Below are 20047 nucleotides of genomic sequence, written 5' to 3' on the forward strand. Positions count from 1 at the left end.
ATTATGCAATTTAGGTATTTTATGTAATAAAATATTTACTTTCCCTTTTGGTATTGGGTTGGCAGGTGGCAAGCAGAGTGTTTTAGGGCTTTTCCAAATTCCCCGCCATTTCTGTGAATTAGCGGCTGAATGACCGTCGACGAGTGAAATGGAAAGATGTTGAAGGAAGGCGATAACCCGACGACGCCGTCGGCGTTAACCTCGAAGCCCGACCAAACTACGAGCCCGAATCCAAATGCTTTTCCCAAAGAGCAGCGACCGTCGCCACGCACCTCCGAGTCCATCTCCTCCCGTTCCCGTGGCAGTAAACTCAATGAGAACAATGACCATAGTTCCCAGCCGCAGGGAAACCCTCAGAACCCCGAGGAATTCATACTCCTCGTCGCCTCCAAGTTCGCTTCGCAGCCTCTTCAGTACTCCGATCCTGACGTTTGGGGTGTCCTCACAGCCATTTCCGACAAGGCTCGCAAACGTAACCAGGTCCGTGATTCCTTTGTTTTGTTTGTTTATTCATTTGTTTTTTTTTTTTTTTGTTATTTATTTGTTTTTTTGCTTTTGTTTTTTGTTTTGTTTTGTTTTGTTTTTTTTTTTCGTTTTTTTTTTTTTTTTTTTTTTTTTTTTTTGAAGCAGTAAATTTAGTATTTTAGCTGAATTGTTTTGAATTAATAATTGTCTTTTTGAAGTCTTGTGCTTCGTGTTACCTACATTAGCAAAGTCATTTAACTTTGTCAAGAAAATTTCAAGATTTTAGACTGATGATGAATTTATGGTATTCTTGTTAATAATGGCAACTATGTTGTGGTTGCAGTTGCACAGCTGGATATCTCTGGTGTTGACATAATGCTCATGAAACACTCAAATAACTTTCTTCTATCAAAGTGCCATTCATAGTTGGAAAATCACATATCAGTGTTCTTACTTGTTCATGGTAGTTTAATAGTTGCATCATGGATTATGTGAAAATGCTTATGAAATAAAAAGAAACCCAAATGTCCTATTTTTCTCTAGTTGCCTTGGTGGAATGAACTGATGTCTATTTTCTTCCCATAATTTGAATGATTTTCATTTGCTGCTGACCATTGGTCTTTCAGCATATAGTGGAATATACCATGCTTTAATTTTCAATGTACACTTAGATTGTTCATTATCTGACATTTGCACTTTCAACTCAGGGCATAAATATACTTTTGACAGCTGGAGAACATCGCATTGGCCGCTTGGTGGGTGATGCTCGGTTCCAAATTTCATCCCCAGCTGTTAGTGCATCACATTGCAAGATCTATAGGAAAAGGATTGCTAATGAAGATACAGAGCACAACACTTTAGTATTTCTGAAAGATTCTAGGTAGAATTTACCTTCTGGATCTTTCACAGTCCATCTTGTTAAGTCAATTTTCTAACCTTTGGGTCTTCTGCAGCACGAATGGGACATATCTCAACTGGGAAAAGTTGAATAAAAATAGCCCTGAAGCTAGACTTAAGCATGGCGACATTATATCTATTGCCTTTGCTCCACAACATGGTAAAGGAATGTTAGTCTTTCTATGAACTGTGCTTGCTTGTGCCGATTTTAACAATGAAATATAATAGATTTGCCAAGGTCTTATTTTCTTCTGGCCAAAATTAGGTCATTGTTAGGTCAATAGAAGAAGAGTATCTTTCACTCATCAATCATTCATTAAGAACTTGAAACTTTCTTTCCAGATTCTGGGAATTGAGTAAAGCTCAATGGGCTGAAATATGAACTGTGGTTCATGGTTCCTAACTGCAAACTAAGTTGCTAAAGTTCTGCATCCTTTCCTGCTTTTGTTGACAACTTGCTATTGCCTATGGCTATTTATCAATTCATGCTGCTTTCAACTTTTACTACTCTAGGTTCTCATGTTAGTGTAATGTGTGGAGGTTTTATCTGAGCTTTTCTTTAAATGAATGCTTGTATTAAATTTCCCCCCCCTCTCTCTGGCTATATATATATATTAGTTATTTGGGTTTAGAGTTTTTTTATTTTAGTTATTTTCCCTCTATCTATAGAGTTCCTATTTCTATTTGTTTCTTTAAAATTCTTTTTATATGATGACAGAACATGCATTTGCCTTTGTATTTCGAGAAGTTTTAAGGCCTAGTTCATCAGCTGAAGAGGTAGCTGTAAAGAGAAAAGCAGGTATCTAGGATTTTCATTACTCTTTTCTGTTGATTTTGTTATGCTGGTATAGGCTGATGTATTGGAAACTTTCAACATTTCTCTCTCACCGGTATAAATAGTATGCAATTAGCTCAAGTTGTGTACTTCCTCTGTATGTTAGGAATTGTCCCATTCAATAAGTTAAACAACATTTATAACTTCATTATTGAAAATGCCCTTTAAATTTTTTTTGAAATGATAAAATATTTATTACTTACACATTTAATGTGGGCAAAATTGGAAATATATCACTTAGTCAATGCATTAGATATACACTCCTAAATCCGTATCTGGTCAAAGTGGATGATTTTTTTTTGATGGAGGGAATTGTTGCTATTGACTAATATGTCCTTATCTGCTGATGGTTGTCCTGTGAAGAGGAGTTTGGCGGTGACAGCAAGAGACTTAAGGGAATAGGGATTGGTACTCCTGAAGGTCCTATTTCTCTGGATGATTTCCGTAGCATGCAACGGTCAAACACGGTACACTTTTTTGGGATGCTTAATATTGCTTCTGCAGGTTCACCAAGTTCATTTCTTTTATTCTTCATAACCATATGATTTTAATTTATGTACAATTTCTTATAGGAGCTGAGGAAGCAATTGGAAGATCAAGTTGCAAATATTGACGCATTGCGTAATGAATATCGTGCAACTGTTGAGAGACATGAGACTGTATGCTTTACTTGTTCATATTTGTTCTTTTCTCTTTTGAATGGATCCATCGCTGTGCATAACTTTTAAGTTTGCTTGGCTTGTTTATGTAATTAAATGAATTTGGTGGTTTCTTTTTGCAATATATTAATATGCATTGTTTTAGAATTGCCATTAATTTGTATGTAATACTAATATTTTAATTCTCTTTCCTTCCTGTGCCTAATTTTACTTTTATTGTTTTGTAGGAAGTGAAAGTTTTGAGAGATTCTGTTTCAAAATCCTACCTTGATCAGCTCAAAGAGTTGAACCAGTTGTTAGAGGCTAAGGAGAAAGAAATTGTGGAATCTAATAGAATATCTGCTGAGCAAAAACATGCCCTGGAAGACCTTAATGAAAGACTTAGTGCATCTGAGCAGTCATGTCTTGAGGCCAATGAAGTAATAAATAGGTACACCATTTATTTAGTTTAGATTTCTCTGTGGAAATGTCAAATTGCACTTATTTTGTAATTCTTTTTCTTTTAAATTTATAAATATTTTTATCAAAAGATTGCTTGCCTTAATTGTACACTTTTGTCGTGGGGAGGATCTTAAAATAGGCCTGTTTTTAAAAAATTTTAGTCAGAAAGCTTCTCTTTTGGAACTAAAGGCCTTATTAGATGAGGAGCGTGAACAGAGAAAAGAAGAACGAGAAAAGGCCGCATTAGACCTAAAGGCCTCGATACAGAGAGTTCAGGCTGAAGCACAGGAGGAAATAAAACGACACTCCGATGCTGCCTTGAGACGTGAAAAAGAGCAGCAAGAAATGATTTACAAACTGCAGGTAAAAATGAATCAACTTGTTATGGCTTCTCGTTTGTTTTATGAGACCATGATGATGAAACATTAGTTCTTTATGACTTCAGGAATCGGAGAAAGAGAGGTGTTCACTGGTGGAAACCATGAGATTAAAATTGGTATTCTCTAGTCTAGTGTATACATGACCTTACTCCTTGTGCATTATGCCTTGGTTCTCTAACTGATTGAAAGTGTCTTGTTCTCTTTCTTTCCTTACCACAGGAAGAAACCAGACAGAAACTGGTAAATTCAGACAATAAAGCTCGCCAGCTTGAGGCGCAAATGCACGAGGAGCAATTGGCTTCTGTCAGTAACAGAAAAGTAGGTTACTTGCTTCTTGTTAGAATTTCAAAGCATGATAGTTTTATGTGTGTGAGTGTGTTTGCTTTACTGTGATTGCACTGGATGCTGAGAACCTGGGATATTGTGTGCTTTATTTGCAGAGAATAGAAGAACTAGAGCATGAAAAGAAAAGGCTGAGGAAGGAGCTCGAGAGAGAAAAGGTAGGAATCGAACGAGATGTTTTATATTCTATCATTCTGGTTTTAAAGTATACATTCATCTTCTATATGCTAAAACCCAAAACTGAAAAACTTGTTTTTGTAAAATAGAGATTACTATTTAAGTAGGTTTCTACTGGTTCAATGCTTTTCAATAGTTGAGACTTTCTCTTGCCGCTGTAGCAGTCTGCTCGAGAAGAAGCATGGGCAAAAGTTTCTGTTCTTGAACTTGAGATCAATTCTGCAGTGAGAGATCTAGATTTTGAGAGACGTAGGTTGAAAGCAGCCAGGGAAAGAATTATGCTTCGGTAAGAGCCCAAGAGATTTCTGCTCTTTAAATATTTAGGGTATGCATTATTTCAGGCCTGTTTCAGTAACATATATTATGTTGCCTGAGTGGTTTGCAGAGAGACTCAGCTCCGGGCTTTCTATTCCACTACTGAGCAGATCTCAGTTTTGTTTGGAAAGCAGCAGGAGCAGTTAAGATCGATGCAGAGGACCTTAGAAGATGAGGAGAATTATGAGAACACATCAGTGGAAGTGGAGCTTGAACCAAACAATTTCAACGTTAAGAGATCAGTAGTTGGAGAGAGAGAGCTAGGACGTTGCATCGATGGTGGTAGTAAGGCTGGTTTGAGTGATTCCGCCCATAAGCATGTGAGAGATGCAGTTGGGACATCAAGTGATGCTAGTGTCACAGAGAAGCACGAATGCAATGTCAGAAGCCAAGAAGAAGGGCAAGACACCCAGGAGGTGGAATTTACGAGCACGGAACGGTGTCAGGGTGCCTTTGGTTCTGACATCAATGGGGTCGAGACAGTACCTATGATGGAGGGAGATACTGTGGGAACTGAACAAATCCATGAATCTGGTGCTAATATTGACCTTGTAGGAACAGAAACTGTGGTCGAGACTGAAAGCCCTGCTGCTATAAATGGTGACAGGAGTATAGATTTAAACAAATGCTGCAATACAATACCTGCTGAGGATACAATGCAATTAGATGTTAACACAAATGAAACGGAAGCCCAAAGGCAGGAACATACTGCCCTTGAGGTTGAGGTTCAAAATCCTCTAGATGACACTGAAGCAGTAGGAGGTAGCATCAGAACAGCTGATCTTTTGGCCTCGGAAGCTGCTGGGAGCTGGGCATGCAGTACTGCCCCATCTGTTCATGGAGAGAATAATAGTTCTCAACGGAGTAAAGACGAGAGTAATGGAGCTGGCCCATCTACTTTACCTGAATCATCATCATGTGCTCCTGTTGCAGAGAGTCAATCCGCCCCATCATCTTCCAAGGAAAATCATACAAAACGGGATCAAGACCGCAAAGCACTAAGTGAGATGATTGGAATCATTGCTCCTGATCTGAAGGAGCAGTTCAGTGATGGTGTGGGTGATAATGAGGAAGGAGGGGGGTTTGCTTCTAACTCAGAAACTGAGAGTTGCACAGATGATGATGATGATGTGGTGGCGAACACTGAAGTTGGATCAGATGCAGAAACTATTGGCAGCGATGCAATGGATGAAGATGGTGATTAAGCAAGCAGGCAGATTCCGTTGGATGGATAGGCATGCATGCTGATGCGATGTAGTAGTGTAGTGGGTAGGGGTATATATTGTACGTGTTTGGATTTGTCATTAGCTTGTACAGTTCATTTCTCCCCCTCAAAATGTCTTTGTACGCTATCATTTGGAGATCGAGTATGCAATGTGTGATTTTATGATTAGCGGAATTATGACCTGGGATCAAGTCTCACCAGCGGTAGTGTGGGAGTAACCTCTCAAAGGGAGGGGGGCTCCTTGTGCGCAGTGAGCAAAGGTCTAACCTCTGTGGTTCATGTTCAGTTGAGTCACTATGATTTACAACCTTTTGGAACAATGTTCAGTTGAGTCACTATGATTTACAACCTTTTGGAACAATGATTAGCGGAATTATTGGTAAAGATTATAACATAAAATAGAAAAAATTTAACAATTGCATATATAGTTCTGATTATATGTTTAATTTTATTGACTCTTATTAAATTTAGTAGATTAGTAGCTATATATTCAATAATATAATAGTTATTCTTGACATTTATGCAGTAGCGTATTGTTTACCGGAAATATGATTAAACAGAAGCACCAAATCACAGACACACCAGAAACATGAGACAGTGATAGTGGGAAGTTGTGACATTCTTATAGAGATAAGATATGATATTTCAAAGATAGATACTACTATACGTCAGGTGATAGCTTAACTGTACTTATTGTCATCTGGGTAATGGGTCTGTATTTTAATTGAGAGTGTTCGGTTTGATTTCTTGTCGGACCACAACTACTCAGTTGTACATTGGATCTGATCTGACTCTTATTATAACATAACATGGTATGTCACCCTTTGTCCTTCTTCTACTGTACTGTTACTTCACCATGTGTGCAATTCAATGTTGTGGTGATGGGGTTGGTCCGTCCCACATCATATATATATATGAAATATAATATTATTAGTATGAAATTAATGAAATTGTCATTTAAGTACAAGAATATTACAAATAGGCCGGATTTAAAAGGTCACTAATTAAGTTACTTCATAATTAAAATAAGGTTTTTAATTAGCTGATTTTGAAGATGAAATAGAATGGTAGATCAGACTATGAGAGGCCGCAGCATCGATATCATATATGTTTTATGTTGTTGTCCCTAACACCCCTGCGGCGGCCTACGCATAAGGTGGCGCGTCAGTTCTTGAAGAACACCGGAACCGGCGGGCGGCGAAGACGACGACATGCCATCCGCCGCCGGATCCCTGTTAGCTGCACCTCCGAGGTGGCGCGTCTGCTGCATGGGCGGCGGCGGCGGCCATGCAGCTGGTTGCACCATCGACGACGTTGGATCAAAGAGAGACGAAAGAGTATCATAGGCCGGAGACGCAGTGGAGAGGTCTGCAATGTTCATCGCCGACATAGGCGGTGGCGGCGGCGGCGTCGGAACCTGGAGGCTGGCCAAGTGGGCTTGTAAGTAGGAAAGCTCCGCCTGTAAGTTCACCACCTGCAATACAAAGATGGAACAAAGATCAGAGGATAGATTAACGTCGTACGTGGCGGAAAGCGACCTACTTTTATCCATATTATTTTAATTAGCATAAGTTGAGAATATTGGTCAAAAAGCAATTCCAAATTAAAACTAACGCAAAAAAAGAAGTCTTTATTCCTTGTATAACTCCCAAAGAAACGCACTTGTAACAAACCATTCAGATAACCTATACACAAACTTATGTCAATACGTAATACTTTTTAATGAAAAATATGATATTTTTATCATCTTAGACAAGACCAACTAACTGTTCATTTATACACAAACCAAAATTTTATAACATCATGAATGAAGCTCTATGCTTGTAAATATATATAAAAGATGCACCACCATGAATATATATATGATCAACCCTCTTTCATTAAAAAAAAAAAAAAAAACCATATTTTTTTATATATAAAAGAGTGGGTGTGAATTAATGATGTTCCAAGCTTCAACATTAAATATAATAATTTGGATTATAATGCAATTAAGGATTACCAAGTAGCTTGTAGTTCAATGACACATAAAACGTTATATGTTTGAACCCTAGTGACCCCAAACAACATATATAAACTATACATATTTCAATATTTTTGGATGGACTTTTAATATATCCCCAAATGAATGATCAAAAAATGAAAAATTGAAAACTTATTGGGTATATATATGTGCGCACACATTTTTATATAAACGGTCGAAAAATGAAAGACTTATCATGTAAGAGCGCGCATTCACAATAAGGGGAGAATTGGGGGATAATGTAAGATGCTTTCTTTGGGTGGGATTAATAACTAGTGTGAGGAAGAAATAATGAGGGGAAGAATTGACCTGCAAGGGGTGGGGAGAATGAAAAAAAAAAAAGGATTATCACATGCTGTGCGCGTTTGGCGCACAACATGGCCACATCCCGGCGCGTGCAGTGCACGCGCCCGACTATGCGTCAGGCATGCCGTTCGACATTCACTTTTTTTTTTAATTTTAGAAATTCAGTTTTATTTTGTTTTTTTTTTTCTCTCTCCCCTCCTACCTTTTCTTTCATAATCACTCTTACAATTTTTCCCTAATATACCCAACTGATAATGATGCTCTAAGTACGGAGTATATATGTATATATACGCGAGTGGTAGATTGTCAAAAAATGAAGAATTTATCATGTGTATATATGTGCACGATGGTTGGAAAATGAAGAATTTATCATGTATATGTATGTGCACGATGCGCGCACATAGATAGTCGGAAAATGAAAGACTTACCATATATATGATGATCGGAAAATAAAGAGTTTATATGTATATATACATGAGTGTGTGCACGTGCGTGCGTGTGTATAGGGCGGAAAAGTATATATATATACCTGCTGCTGAATAGCAAAGATGTGAGCAACGCAGCCGTAGACGGGGTCTCGGAGGCGGGCCTGAGCCTCGAAGCAAACGGTGATGACGGCGTCGAGGCGCTTGTGCGGCGGAATGTGGTGGAGGAGCTTGGAAACGTTGCTAGCTCCGAACACTTTATGAACAGATGCAAACACCGACGCTCCTTGATCTGAGTCAAAATACGGAGCAAATATGCATCCCGCCACGCACTTCCTCCTCAAGAACTTGCATGCCCCGCATGGTCCCCCGCCGCCGCCTCCGCCTCCACCGCCGCCGCCACCTCCGCCGCCGCCACTACTAGTACTACTGCTGTTTAAGCTCATGATCGATATATAGATCGTCTGATCTTCTATGGATTATTCTAGGGCTTCTTCTTCATTTTGTATGTGTATTTATACTTGTATATATGGAGCTATTATATTTTGTGAATCGCACGGCTCGTATTTAAACGCTTTTTAACAAAATCTTTAAAACCATGCCACGATGAGTTTAGACAAAACCAAAAAAGAATACTAAATATAGATTATTTATTTTAAGATCATTTTTCGTCTTTAAATTATTAAAAAAAATTAACATTTATGATCCACTAATTATACCACCGTCACTTTTCATCCACCAATTGTCTATCAAATGAGAAAAAAAAAAAGATAATAGATATAATTAAAAGACGAAAAGTCATTTTTCTTTAATTATTATTTTTTTTCAGATTTTGAGTATTAATTGACAAGTATAATCTACATAATCCTAAATGTTATTTAGGTCAATTAGTAGTAGATTGCGTCAAGCAATATAATTAAACAAATCAACTCCTTCCGTATCTTATAATCAATGCAAAACATTATAAATGCTACGTGACAATAAATAATAATATAGTATTATTATTTCTTGAAGAAATTTAATTTATAACGGTTGAGCTAATGAAGTTATTATAAGATAGTAACATGCAATTGAATAAGTTGGTATGGCAGCACTAGCTTTCAACCTTATCTCATCACATAATTAATAAAATCAGATTATATTATATATATCATATCATAAAATACACAAATAAAAATAAAAATAAATGGATAAAATAATAGATAAATTAAATAAGGGTATTATTTCAAACCCGAGTTAACTAATAACTTGATACCCATACTCATAGGTCATAACTAAGGATCGGACCCTTTGGTGAGACAATTGACCTGAAGATTTAAGGTTGTTCTATACCTATAGTCAATGATCGAACCCTTGACATTTGGTTACGCATAAATAAGTCTCTTTCACTCAACCACACTCCTTCAGTTATTACAGTCCAATGAGAAGAAGACATGATGCATATGGAGAGGGTAGACAGGGAAGGGAATGATGATGGCATGGTTTTTATGGTCATTTGACTCAACAGTCAAAAAGGCTTGCAGTTCGGCGTTGAAAAATTGAACCGTTTTATTCCTAAATTCCAAACGGGTTAGAAGTCGGTGATGACAACAACGTAACAGCTGGGGACTTACTGAATGACCTCACCAATCACCCGGTCGGACCCACCACGCCGCTGCTTTGACCATTATAAATGTCACCAAATACTAATATTTTTTTAATTTCTACTTAAAAAAATATTTTCCTAGGAGTTATAAAAATCATATAATAAAACAGTATTTAATTTCTTCTTGGTACTTCATATTTGCATGCTCCTAAGAGCATCCACATTTGTTAGGGAAAATAGGAGGATAATGTAAGAATGATTAGGAAAGAGAAGACGAAAAAAAAAAGAAAAAAAAAAAAGGAAAATTAATTTTTTTTTTTAAAAAAATAAAAAGTTAAGACTGTCAGGCGCGCCTGACGGGAGCATGCAGTGCACGCGCTCGCAGTGCGCTATGGTGACAGCCACCCCGAAAAAAAGGAAAAAAAAAAGGAAAATTAATTTTTTTTTAAAAAAAATAAAAAGTTAAGACTGTCAGGCGCGCCTGACGGGAGCATACACTGCACGCGCTCGCAGTGCGCTATGGTGACAGCCACGCGTGGCTGTCACCTGTGGTACTTTATTTTTATTTTTGTGGTGGGTCCTACCATTTCTGAAATCTTTCTTCATTTGCAGGAGAATTATTTCTCAAATAATTCTCCCCCACATTAGCTATTATCTTGGGTGGGGTGAATTAATACTGCAATCTTCCCATATTATCTACTGATGTAGATGCTCTAATAATTAAAGGAAAATGGAAATGAAAAAGAAAAAGAAAACGTCCGATGAGAGTCAGCAACAGTTCGTAACGGCGCTAGACCCGCGCCGTCCGGTTCTTGTCCGATGTCTGGTGTGAAGAAGAAGCAATGTCGTAATGTCATCATGTCTCTTGGACGGAAGGAGTATTAAAATTTCACAATTTTGTAATATTTGTTAATAATATTAAACTCTAATTTATTCGACGCTGAACTTTACTTGAGAGAAATCGGCCTGTAAATACTCGTTATTATGATTAAATCATTTCAATTCGAGACAAAACTTTGTTGGAAATGAAAAATGTAGTTGGGAATTAAAGTTGAAAGGTCTTTGGAGACTATAGTCTCTTTATCTTTACTGAAAATAAGGAGTCCTGTCTTTTCTTAAATATAATTTTACTTTTCTTGTGATTTGATGTCCTTTGTATGGATAGTAAGAGAAACTCTCACTTAGTCACGTGTGATGTCAAGTCCTTTGTGTGGGTAGTAAGAAAACCCCCCACTTGCGATGTCATTGTTCGACCCGACAATCGCAAATACTTTTTTGCTATGGCTATGAGCAAATTGCAAGTTCACGTCTTTGGTTCTAGGTGAATAGGGTCATGGATTTTATTATGTAGTATCAAAATCTTATTCATCAAACTCCACTCCTCTTATCTGATAAATCACACTGAGAAAATATCATGTACGACAAATTTAACTCAGAGAGTACGGTGATAGCAAGAATTAATAATTCACGATTTTCATTTATGAGAATTATGTTCTAATCACTCGTCCACCTATTTCGTGCTCATCAAACTCCTCTAGACTGAACTCACTATACACAATTATATTCTATAGAATATATAAAGTCAAGATAATATAGCTTATAAACAACTTTTTATCCAATAATATTAGGGACCAACAAGCTAGTTTTCTTTTGCACTCGTGTGGTGAGAGCCTATGAATTATAAAATGTTAAATATGTTGACAGAATTTTTCTGCCTATGATAATATTAGTCTAATTAATTTCGAAATTAAACTAAATAATGTTGTGCATAAGACATGTATGTTTAAGAATTACGATAACATGATGTCCCCCTACATACGGCAAGTATACTAAATGTATTATGCTCTTTGGTTATGGTTGAAAAAGGGGACAGAAAAATGAAAGGAGTCAAAATAATAGTTGTTTATTTGAAGTTTGAACAAACTACTTTAGGACTTCAAAAACTTTAGAAGTAGATTTCGTCAAACACATATCCATCCCAACTATCTGATTCTCCAAATTTTATTAGTATTTATAACCAAGTGATTAGGGTAAAGTGAAATGTCTAGTGTCAATTAATATAGATGTGGTTGGAGTTGGAGATGTAATTTGTTAAAGAGTCAAGTCCTTTTTTTTCTTTTTTTTTTTCATCCATATTAAATGTGTGAATGTAACCAGCTTGGTAGGCGTGAGTGGTCATACACTCTTATCCCTTAAGAAAGGTCAGGAGTTCGAATCTGCTCTCGTATGGAAAATCAATCTGGACAGCACTTTGCCTCTTAATTGGGTCAGCTCGGTGCGAATAGAGATTAGTCTGAGGACGATACGGGCTTACCATTAGAGCCTGCTCAGAACACCCCTCCATTAGTCTGAGTACGGTACGGGCTTACAGTTAGAGCATGCTCAGGACACTTGATGGAAACAGAGAGAATGGTGTGGTGTTTTCTTGGGTTGGGTTAGGCTTTTAGGCTGGAAAGGTGTACAACTTTTTTTGCCCAAAAAAAAGTTTATTAGAATATTGGGCCTATAATATAAAAAACACACTTCATTTACATCTTAGGTTGTGTTAGACAAAACATTAGCATGTATGTATTTGAAGAAAGTTTAAAATCAACAGTCATTAGTTCTGTCTGTAGAACAAATCATTGTGTTTATGTGGGAAATTGCAAAATTACATTTACGAATCAGTCTTCTGTTTTCATTAGAAACTGTAGATCAGATCTTGTCCGTGATTCCTCCTCATGGCTACCAGCATTCATCAAAATTCCTCAAACAGTCTCTTCTGATGACCATCCTTTCTTCTCCAATGCCAATCTAAGAGCCTGATTAAAATTATCAGAATAGTCATTACTTACATCACATGAAGGCAGTAATTTCTTTGAAATTCTCACCTTGATTCTCTTCCGATTTGCATCAAAGTCATAGCTTCCCTTACGCGAAGCAGACCTGTATTGAACCAGGGGTTTCTTGCCAGGTGGGAACCAGAACTCAACATCATCCACAAACTGATTGAAGAGCGTTCGTTTATCAGTGTGTGCTTTACAACATAACAAAAAAGTCGAAAACATTTTTTTCTGAACATACCCCAAGAATAGGACTTTCATATTCTACACGCACATAGTCATCTTTCTCCTCCACAATCTTTGGCGTGGACTTGTCTGGTTTTGTGGATTTGATCTGTAAAAAGGAAAATTTACTAGTTTGCATAATAACTCCTGTGTGACAGTGATATCTAGAATTTGAATCGTACCACTTCAAGAAGCTCTTTCATTGCCTTTTCTCTGCTCACTTTACCACGTTTTTCTTCAGGGTTGTAGTTCCTGGAGAAGAGTGAAACAAAGAGATAAACCAAGAACATTTGTGACATGTTTTGCACATTGAAGGAGCAGTATCTTCATGTGCACAAACAATAATGTTGTTTTTTTCCCATCACTTTTGTTGTTTAACGAAAATTTGAGGATGCAGGAAGAGAATTGTACCATGGAGGGGCATAGTGAGTGAGATCACTGATGTTCTCAGAAGTGGAAATGCAGTTGTTGGTGGCCGGACATAGCGCTAAGCCAAGAGGACTCTTCTGCACTCCCAAGTAGTTTGGCTTAGTCCCACTGCAACTCAACACAAAACTCTTACATTAGTAACCTGCTTCTCAACTGCTCTAAACTATTGGGTTAATCCGATAATTTATTTCAAGTTACCAAAATCTTGCAACCAAATTAACTACCGGTGGTTTTTATCTAATCAACAGGAGGGCATTCAAGGTTTAATGTCAACTATTCCTATAAAAAGTTTCTTGATTTATCCTCTCTCTCTCTGGAATCAGCATATACACATATAGCTCAGTTTATTATTTCTTGTAAACCAGTACACAATTTATCTAAAACTCAGTGACCCAAATCTCCCTCCCATTCATTCATCTCACGAAAGCAAAAAAGGGACAAGCTTGAAATGTAATTGAAGGAATGAAACACATGCCTGAAGCTGAAAATGGCTCCAAGAACTGCAATTTCACTGCTCCTCAGTATCATCTCCCTTCAAACATAGTTATGTTTATCAATTGCGGAATATTGTTCATAAAAATGCAATCTTGACAGAAAAAAAAAAAAAAAAAAAAAAAAGGAATCTTATAGTACCTGCGACCCATTTGGGGAAGACAACTATCTTCTTCTTGTTGGGGCAGCTTCTGGCAACTGAATATGCGAGAGGAGGAAGAAGAAACATTGTAATAAGAGAATCTTTTCTTGTTGTAGATGGAGGTTAGAGAGTGAGAATATGGCGACGCCATGGAAGCCATTTTCTGCGCTTCAAAATGCACACAACCTCAGCCCTGCTTTGTCGTCCACCATTCCCACTAAAAATTAAAAAATGTTGTCTGGGGGCAGAATACGACGTCGTTGAACTCGGTGGCGGGTGAGAGGATTGGCTGACGCTAATGACTTTCACGTTTTCTATTACACGTATCACAAATGACAACACCGACCATAAATGAGTAATGTAACTTTAAAGTCAGAAGATTGACAAATACCCAAATTAAATTCGAGCAATAAAAAGTTAACAAACACTCCACTACGTACTGAATTCAGATTAGTCTATGATAAAGAGTATATGTTTTATGGTGAAAATTAATTGCGGAAAACACTGATTTAAGGTGAACAATTTAATATAATAAACTGAACTTCTGCAGTATCATTGGCACCAACTAAACTTCAACAGCAAACCAAGAACCACTCATCATAACATCTTTGCATACAAAATTTTTGAATACCATACTCTCATCTGCAATATAAAGGAAAGATAGCCTGCAAATAAAGAAGCCAATTTGTGCTAGACTCAACTTCTCAGCCTATGAACTGCTCTCTCAACTTGCATTCACCGGTTTAGTGGTCAGAGGTTGCATTTGTATAGAGGTCAGTACCAGAAAACTTGAAGCTTCTGCGTCATGATTAGCTGGGATGCACCTGTGGTTTTTTAAGTTTGTAGTGATGGTGCAGCCCAAAGTTTCACTTTCTTGTCATCGCTCGATGTGGCTAAAACAAAAACTTGCTTGTCTCCTGTATAACCCAAAAAAAAAAAAAAAAAAAAAAAAAAAAACAGTAAGCCACTTTATACTGTACATAGTTGCACACAACTAAAACAAGAGAGCAACAGATCACTTTATAAGCTGAGATGTCAACTCTAGAAAATCAACTTCTAGTCGTTCTAGAGTTTCTGGTTTTCACTTTCTATTGTAGATGAGGATGTCACTCAAAATGCTATATGCAAGGGTGTAAGGCAATGGTTTCTGGTTTTGCTGTCGAAGTTAAGATGCTTTTGGAATTTGGACAGAAAGTTTAGATGGTGCGGTGTTAGAGAATCCTTTTTTACTTCAATTGCTAATCTTGTCTAGCATTGTCTCTCATTCTTAAATTATACTATGAACCCACCATGTACTTGAATAGTGTGTCTTTCACCATTGTTCATCATAAATTTATATTATGAGGCAAACTTCACTGTGCATTCCTAAGAATTTTGGATACTATTTTCTTTCATTTTGCACCCGGGGGGTTTGGAGTGGAGGATGGCGGTTACTTGCCTGAAGGGATGGTGCGAGGTGACCAAGCCATGTCTGTGATGTTACCTGCTAGAACATATGGTAAATAAATAAATAAATATAATCTGATAAAAAATCTGAAGAAAGGGGGTTTATAGATTGGGAAGTGTAGAAGATAAAGCTTTATGGTCTTCAACATCAAGCAACTAAACAGGAAGGCATACCATCATGGGGTTTCTCAGCTGTATCCAAAACCTTCCCTGTCTCAGCATGTAACCATTGCAATGTTGAACCATGAGTAGCTGCCAATATCTTACCGTCAGGTGAAAGGCACATGCGGTCATAGTGTAAAGTCGCGCCGTTTGCATCATGAAGTGGAATAGGAAACACTTTCAAAGTTTTGGGGTCCTCATCAAGATGATAACGCACTACATTAAAGAAACCTGTAAGTATCCTACTGGAAGGAAGAAGGTTTTTGGAGTTGGTGGGTGCTTTTAACGTTTAAAGAGATCAGAGAGGAACGTAGACATAGAATGCCAGAACATGTTTGGATGAACTTATACTAAAATAACATACCATTGATATTCCACACTCTAATAGAACCATCCTTGGATGCAGTAATTATTTGTTCTGAATTTGGAGTAAAGCAGAGCCAAGTCACTGCACTCTGAACAGAATTCACATGGAAGAAAAGAAATATCAGGCAAACATTTGGACTTCAAGCTAAATATTACTACATAGAATTAATAAAAACAGGCAACAGGAAAACATGTTACACCAACTGATGTAAACAATTGAAGAGGCACCAGACATCAAATTAGAAGGTTAGATGGAAATCAAGCTGTCTTCCTGCAGTTACCCAGAGAGTGCATTCATTCCCTAAATAGTTTTAAATTCTTTCAAATTGTTTTAAAACTCAAGATTTCACCTTACAGCACCTTATAGACAGCGACAAGGCTATTCCTAAATGGGGTCAAACCTCTCAAATTGGAAATATTTTAAGTAGAAAATAACAATACAAAGAGAACAAGAAAAGGACCTAAGAAAGAGAGAGAGTAATAATACAATCTTTTTGGGAATCTAGATTTACCTTGTGCCCCTTGAGCTGCATAACTCTCAACACTTCCTTCACTGAACCATCTTTTGAGTACACAATTTCCCAGACCTGCCAATATAAAGATTTATATATTTCAATGGAAACCCAAGAGCTGAAAATCCTGCATCAGTGACATAGAAACTCTTTCCTATTGGAAAATGGGAATAATATCAACTTAGATATGGTAACCAAAATAACAATAGGAAAAGAATGTCCTCTGAAACTATCATCTTCTCTAATCCAGTAACTAAAACCATAAGCACGTCATTTCTGTACAAGTTACAAACCTTAGCTAACAGAATTTATGATGCTTAGCACCAAAAAGGTTCCCATGTTGCCATGTTGGAAATCTACTGAACCAAAAAGGGAGCAGCAGGGATATTGAAATTTGTTACGTTATCAGATAACAACAATCAGCACCAATATTAACAGCTGGTCAGGCTGATGTAGGCAAGTTGTTAGATCAGTCTAAAAGTGATTGTTCTAGTCTGAAGAAAAATCCACCCTAACCACCTTGTGGTTATGGGATGCAAAAAGCCACATAAGAATAGAATATACATATCACCTTAACATCAGCAGTGAAAGCTGCAGCAGCAATGAAACGCCCATTAGGAGAGATAGTGGCCATGTGGTTTTTTAGCTGATTTGTGTCAACATTACCCAAGAGCTTTCCAGTTTTTCCATGAAAAAGCACAACATCAGTACCTAAAATCACAAAAGACAAAGAAGACATGTTAGCTAATCATTTCTCCTTCGATATCTATTTTAGAGTGGGGGTAAGAAAACAGGGAAATTAGTTAACCATTTGAGCAGAGTGAAATTCATCCGAGTAATATAAAAATATGACATACCTTCTGAACACGAAACAATAATTGTACTCCCATCAGCAGTACCATAAGTAGCCTTGGTACTAAACAGAGTGAGGACAGCCCTCTGGTCATGGATTTTATGGTGCTCCCATTTCATTTCTGGTAGAGGCAACTTGGTCTGTTGTGTGCCATCAGTGGCTGCTTTTGGTTCCCCATACATGTATAGAGAGGAACCAGAAAAGGCTGGGCATGCTACAACTATTGAAGATTTTTCATCAGCAAATGCAACTGCAGATGTATGACCTCCAGCAGGTAAATTAATCCTCAAAAACCTACGAAGGAAAAAAAAAAAAAAAGGTTTTGACATTATGTCATTCAAACTAGGTTCGTTAATCGTGAGGGGAAAATAACTCATACTTAAAGCTTTTACTTGTCGCATCATCCAACTTGAATACCCTCACAATTCCATCCGCACAAGCTGCATGAAGAAACATCTTATAGTTAACAGTGATTAATTACCACTTTTACCAGTCAGCAAATTTTTTTAAAAAATAAAAATAAATAAAAATAAAAAATTGATGTCTACGAAAAGAAGAACTGACACCTTAGATATTGAAATCTTTTTGTTAACTTGCTTTGATAAGTCTTTTATATATTCATCTCATAATTAGAGTATAGCATTTGACATTAAAACACAAATTAACAAGAGTTTATTTCAAAAAATACATTACTCTAATTTTCATCCCCTGCAAGATATAATATATTCACTTTCTTCAAGGAAAGGCATACCTCTTTGTGGGCAAGAATTTATGTGACCATGTGTTTTAGTTGTTTGCTATGCTTGCTAATCCCAACTAGTTTGAGATAAAACCTTAGTTCACTCGAGTTCAGTGCATGCTACATGAACAATTCACCATGACATGAAAGTAACACGCAAAAGAAAAATACAAGAAACAGGAGTGGAAAGATAAAGCCCAAGTTTACCAGTCGCCAAACTACATCCATCTGATGAGAAACAAATCCCCGTGACAGAATCTCCATGACCTTTTAGAGTATTCAAATCCAGTGGATGATGCCGTTTGTTCGAGTCCTACAAGGTGAAGCCACTACCAAATATCATTTCCATTTCTCCAATCATGATGCAAAAGACGAAAGCTCTTTCCAAAAAATCATCAATTTGCCTGCATACTAGGCTAAAAAGCTGCTAGTAGGCATTTCAATTGATGAAAAATTTTCAAGGCAGTTAAATACGTACAGTCAGTAGCTATCCATGATCCATCCATCTATATCTAAAACCAAGTCGACTAATAAGATTTAAGAAACCAATTCACTTATTTCATATTCAAAAATCCACCAAAAAAATAAAATCAGAGCTTAAATTCAAACCAAACCTATCATCATTGATAATTTGATATGCATTGATTGGTTTACCTTATCGGCGGCGGCGTGAGAGTGAGACTTGGAATGAGATTTCTTAGAGGTGTGATGCGACTGCTGCGAATGCCTCGGAGTAGGAGAAGGCTTCTGATTGGGCTGAACAGCATCAGCCTTAGAGATCGATTCCACTTCGGATTTCCTATTCCGGAAATAGTTCCCGAATGCAAGAAATGCAATAATAGCTCCGAGAATCACCGATACAATCGCCACCGGAACAATCGCGTCCATCGCCGGAACCCAACTATCAACACCGCTGATCAGAATTTCAGTAGTAAGCCTTTTGCCGTGCTCTCAAGTCTTCTAGCAAGTAGCAACAGTCGTGCGTGGCCAGATTTTGCACAAAATGAGAAAAAACGACAAAGTTCAAAAATGTCAATATTACCCGAATGTTATACATTATTAATATTACACCCCCAAAGTTTTATTAAATAACAATTATATCCCCAAAATTTTGGTTAATTTATTGGGTTTTATAATTGAACCATTCATGGTTTCAAACAAAAATAATAATAATAATTGAACCATTCATAGATAAGCCCAACAACAAATGCATATCCAGACCATTATAACTTATATGGCCCAAGTACTGAAATTGTCGAAATCAGCCCACATTAACTTTATACGTTTAAATTATTATTCTATTAATTCTAAAATATCACATAAAGTCATCATCATATTGCTTCTAATGTTCAAAGGATTAGTATTCTACTGGATTAGGTAGATATGAAATTGACTTATTTGTTTTTTTTTTAAGTTTGACACACCGTTAAGACTTAAGATAATCTTATATATAAAAAAAAAAAAAATTGTCAAACCACGAGGTATCTTGACTATAATTAATTAAAAAATATATAACAATTTTAACTAATATTGTTTCTTCCACAAACCCAGAATCTCCGAAATTTTATTAGTCCATGATGTTTGGATGCACAATTGCTTTAAGATAAGTACCAAATTTCATTTTTATTTTTTCTACCTCCAAAGCTAAAGTTGACAACTTTAACCAAACATCTCATTTCTATTGTTGCCTTAATTGTAGACAGTAGTAACGTAATGGAATTCTTCTGAATGTCTTCAACTCTTCTAGAGACTTTTGACAAGTTTACAGCTAGTGATATGATTCAACA

At 36.9% G+C, this 20047-nt stretch overlaps 4 protein-coding genes across 8 annotated transcripts; 1 reads left to right on the top strand and 3 right to left on the bottom strand.

Moving 5' to 3' along the window:
* Window positions 1-36: 36 nt before the first annotated feature.
* LOC109156128 (golgin subfamily A member 8J) lies at window positions 37-5909 on the top strand. 3 transcript variants are annotated; one of them, XM_019303972.1, is made up of 14 exons: window positions 37-480; window positions 1173-1345; window positions 1419-1522; window positions 2081-2161; window positions 2561-2664; window positions 2770-2856; window positions 3084-3286; window positions 3459-3660; window positions 3743-3793; window positions 3897-3995; window positions 4118-4177; window positions 4358-4482; window positions 4582-5733; window positions 5821-5909. In XM_019303972.1, exons 1-13 carry the CDS (start codon window positions 157-159, stop codon window positions 5714-5716), a joined length of 2748 nt encoding a protein of 915 aa, XP_019159517.1. In that variant the 5' UTR covers window positions 37-156; the 3' UTR covers window positions 5717-5733; window positions 5821-5909. The 3 variants fall into 3 exon arrangements, with proteins under 3 accessions (XP_019159517.1, XP_019159518.1, XP_019159519.1); XM_019303973.1 differs by having other exon boundaries at window positions 4361-4482; XM_019303974.1 differs by having other exon boundaries at window positions 4582-5707; window positions 5744-5904.
* Window positions 5910-6646: 737 nt separating this feature from the next.
* Window positions 6647-8992, bottom strand: LOC109155790 (LOB domain-containing protein 30-like). The gene is made up of 2 exons (XM_019303439.1): window positions 8592-8992; window positions 6647-7210 (listed from the first exon to the last, which is right to left on the bottom strand). Exons 1-2 carry the CDS (start codon window positions 8931-8933, stop codon window positions 6863-6865), a joined length of 690 nt encoding a protein of 229 aa, XP_019158984.1. The 5' UTR covers window positions 8934-8992; the 3' UTR covers window positions 6647-6862.
* Window positions 8993-12584: 3592 nt separating this feature from the next.
* On the bottom strand, window positions 12585-14394 carry LOC109156120. 3 transcript variants are annotated; one of them, XM_019303957.1, is made up of 8 exons: window positions 14182-14394; window positions 14024-14080; window positions 13531-13656; window positions 13302-13371; window positions 13136-13228; window positions 12943-13056; window positions 12805-12873; window positions 12585-12740 (listed from the first exon to the last, which is right to left on the bottom strand). In XM_019303957.1, the coding sequence occupies exons 1-7, from the start codon at window positions 14340-14342 to the stop codon at window positions 12820-12822; spliced, it is 675 nt and encodes a 224-aa protein (XP_019159502.1). In that variant the 5' UTR covers window positions 14343-14394; the 3' UTR covers window positions 12585-12740; window positions 12805-12819. The 3 variants fall into 3 exon arrangements, with proteins under 3 accessions (XP_019159502.1, XP_019159501.1, XP_019159500.1); XM_019303956.1 differs by having other exon boundaries at window positions 12585-12744; window positions 12790-12873; window positions 14182-14393; XM_019303955.1 differs by having other exon boundaries at window positions 12585-12873; window positions 14182-14393.
* Window positions 14395-14654: 260 nt separating this feature from the next.
* Window positions 14655-19246, bottom strand: LOC109156119 (transducin beta-like protein 2). Its single transcript, XM_019303954.1, has 10 exons — window positions 18915-19246; window positions 18468-18573; window positions 17901-17961; window positions 17526-17815; window positions 17240-17379; window positions 16669-16743; window positions 16155-16245; window positions 15803-16006; window positions 15621-15665; window positions 14655-15099 (listed from the first exon to the last, which is right to left on the bottom strand). The coding sequence occupies exons 1-10, from the start codon at window positions 19146-19148 to the stop codon at window positions 15017-15019; spliced, it is 1329 nt and encodes a 442-aa protein (XP_019159499.1). The 5' UTR covers window positions 19149-19246; the 3' UTR covers window positions 14655-15016.
* Window positions 19247-20047: the final 801 nt, after the last annotated feature.

Source organism: Ipomoea nil, unplaced genomic scaffold (genome assembly GCF_001879475.1).
Source record: "Ipomoea nil cultivar Tokyo-kokei standard unplaced genomic scaffold, Asagao_1.1 scaffold2704, whole genome shotgun sequence".
In the NCBI taxonomy this organism is placed as follows: Eukaryota; Viridiplantae; Streptophyta; class Magnoliopsida; order Solanales; family Convolvulaceae; genus Ipomoea; species Ipomoea nil.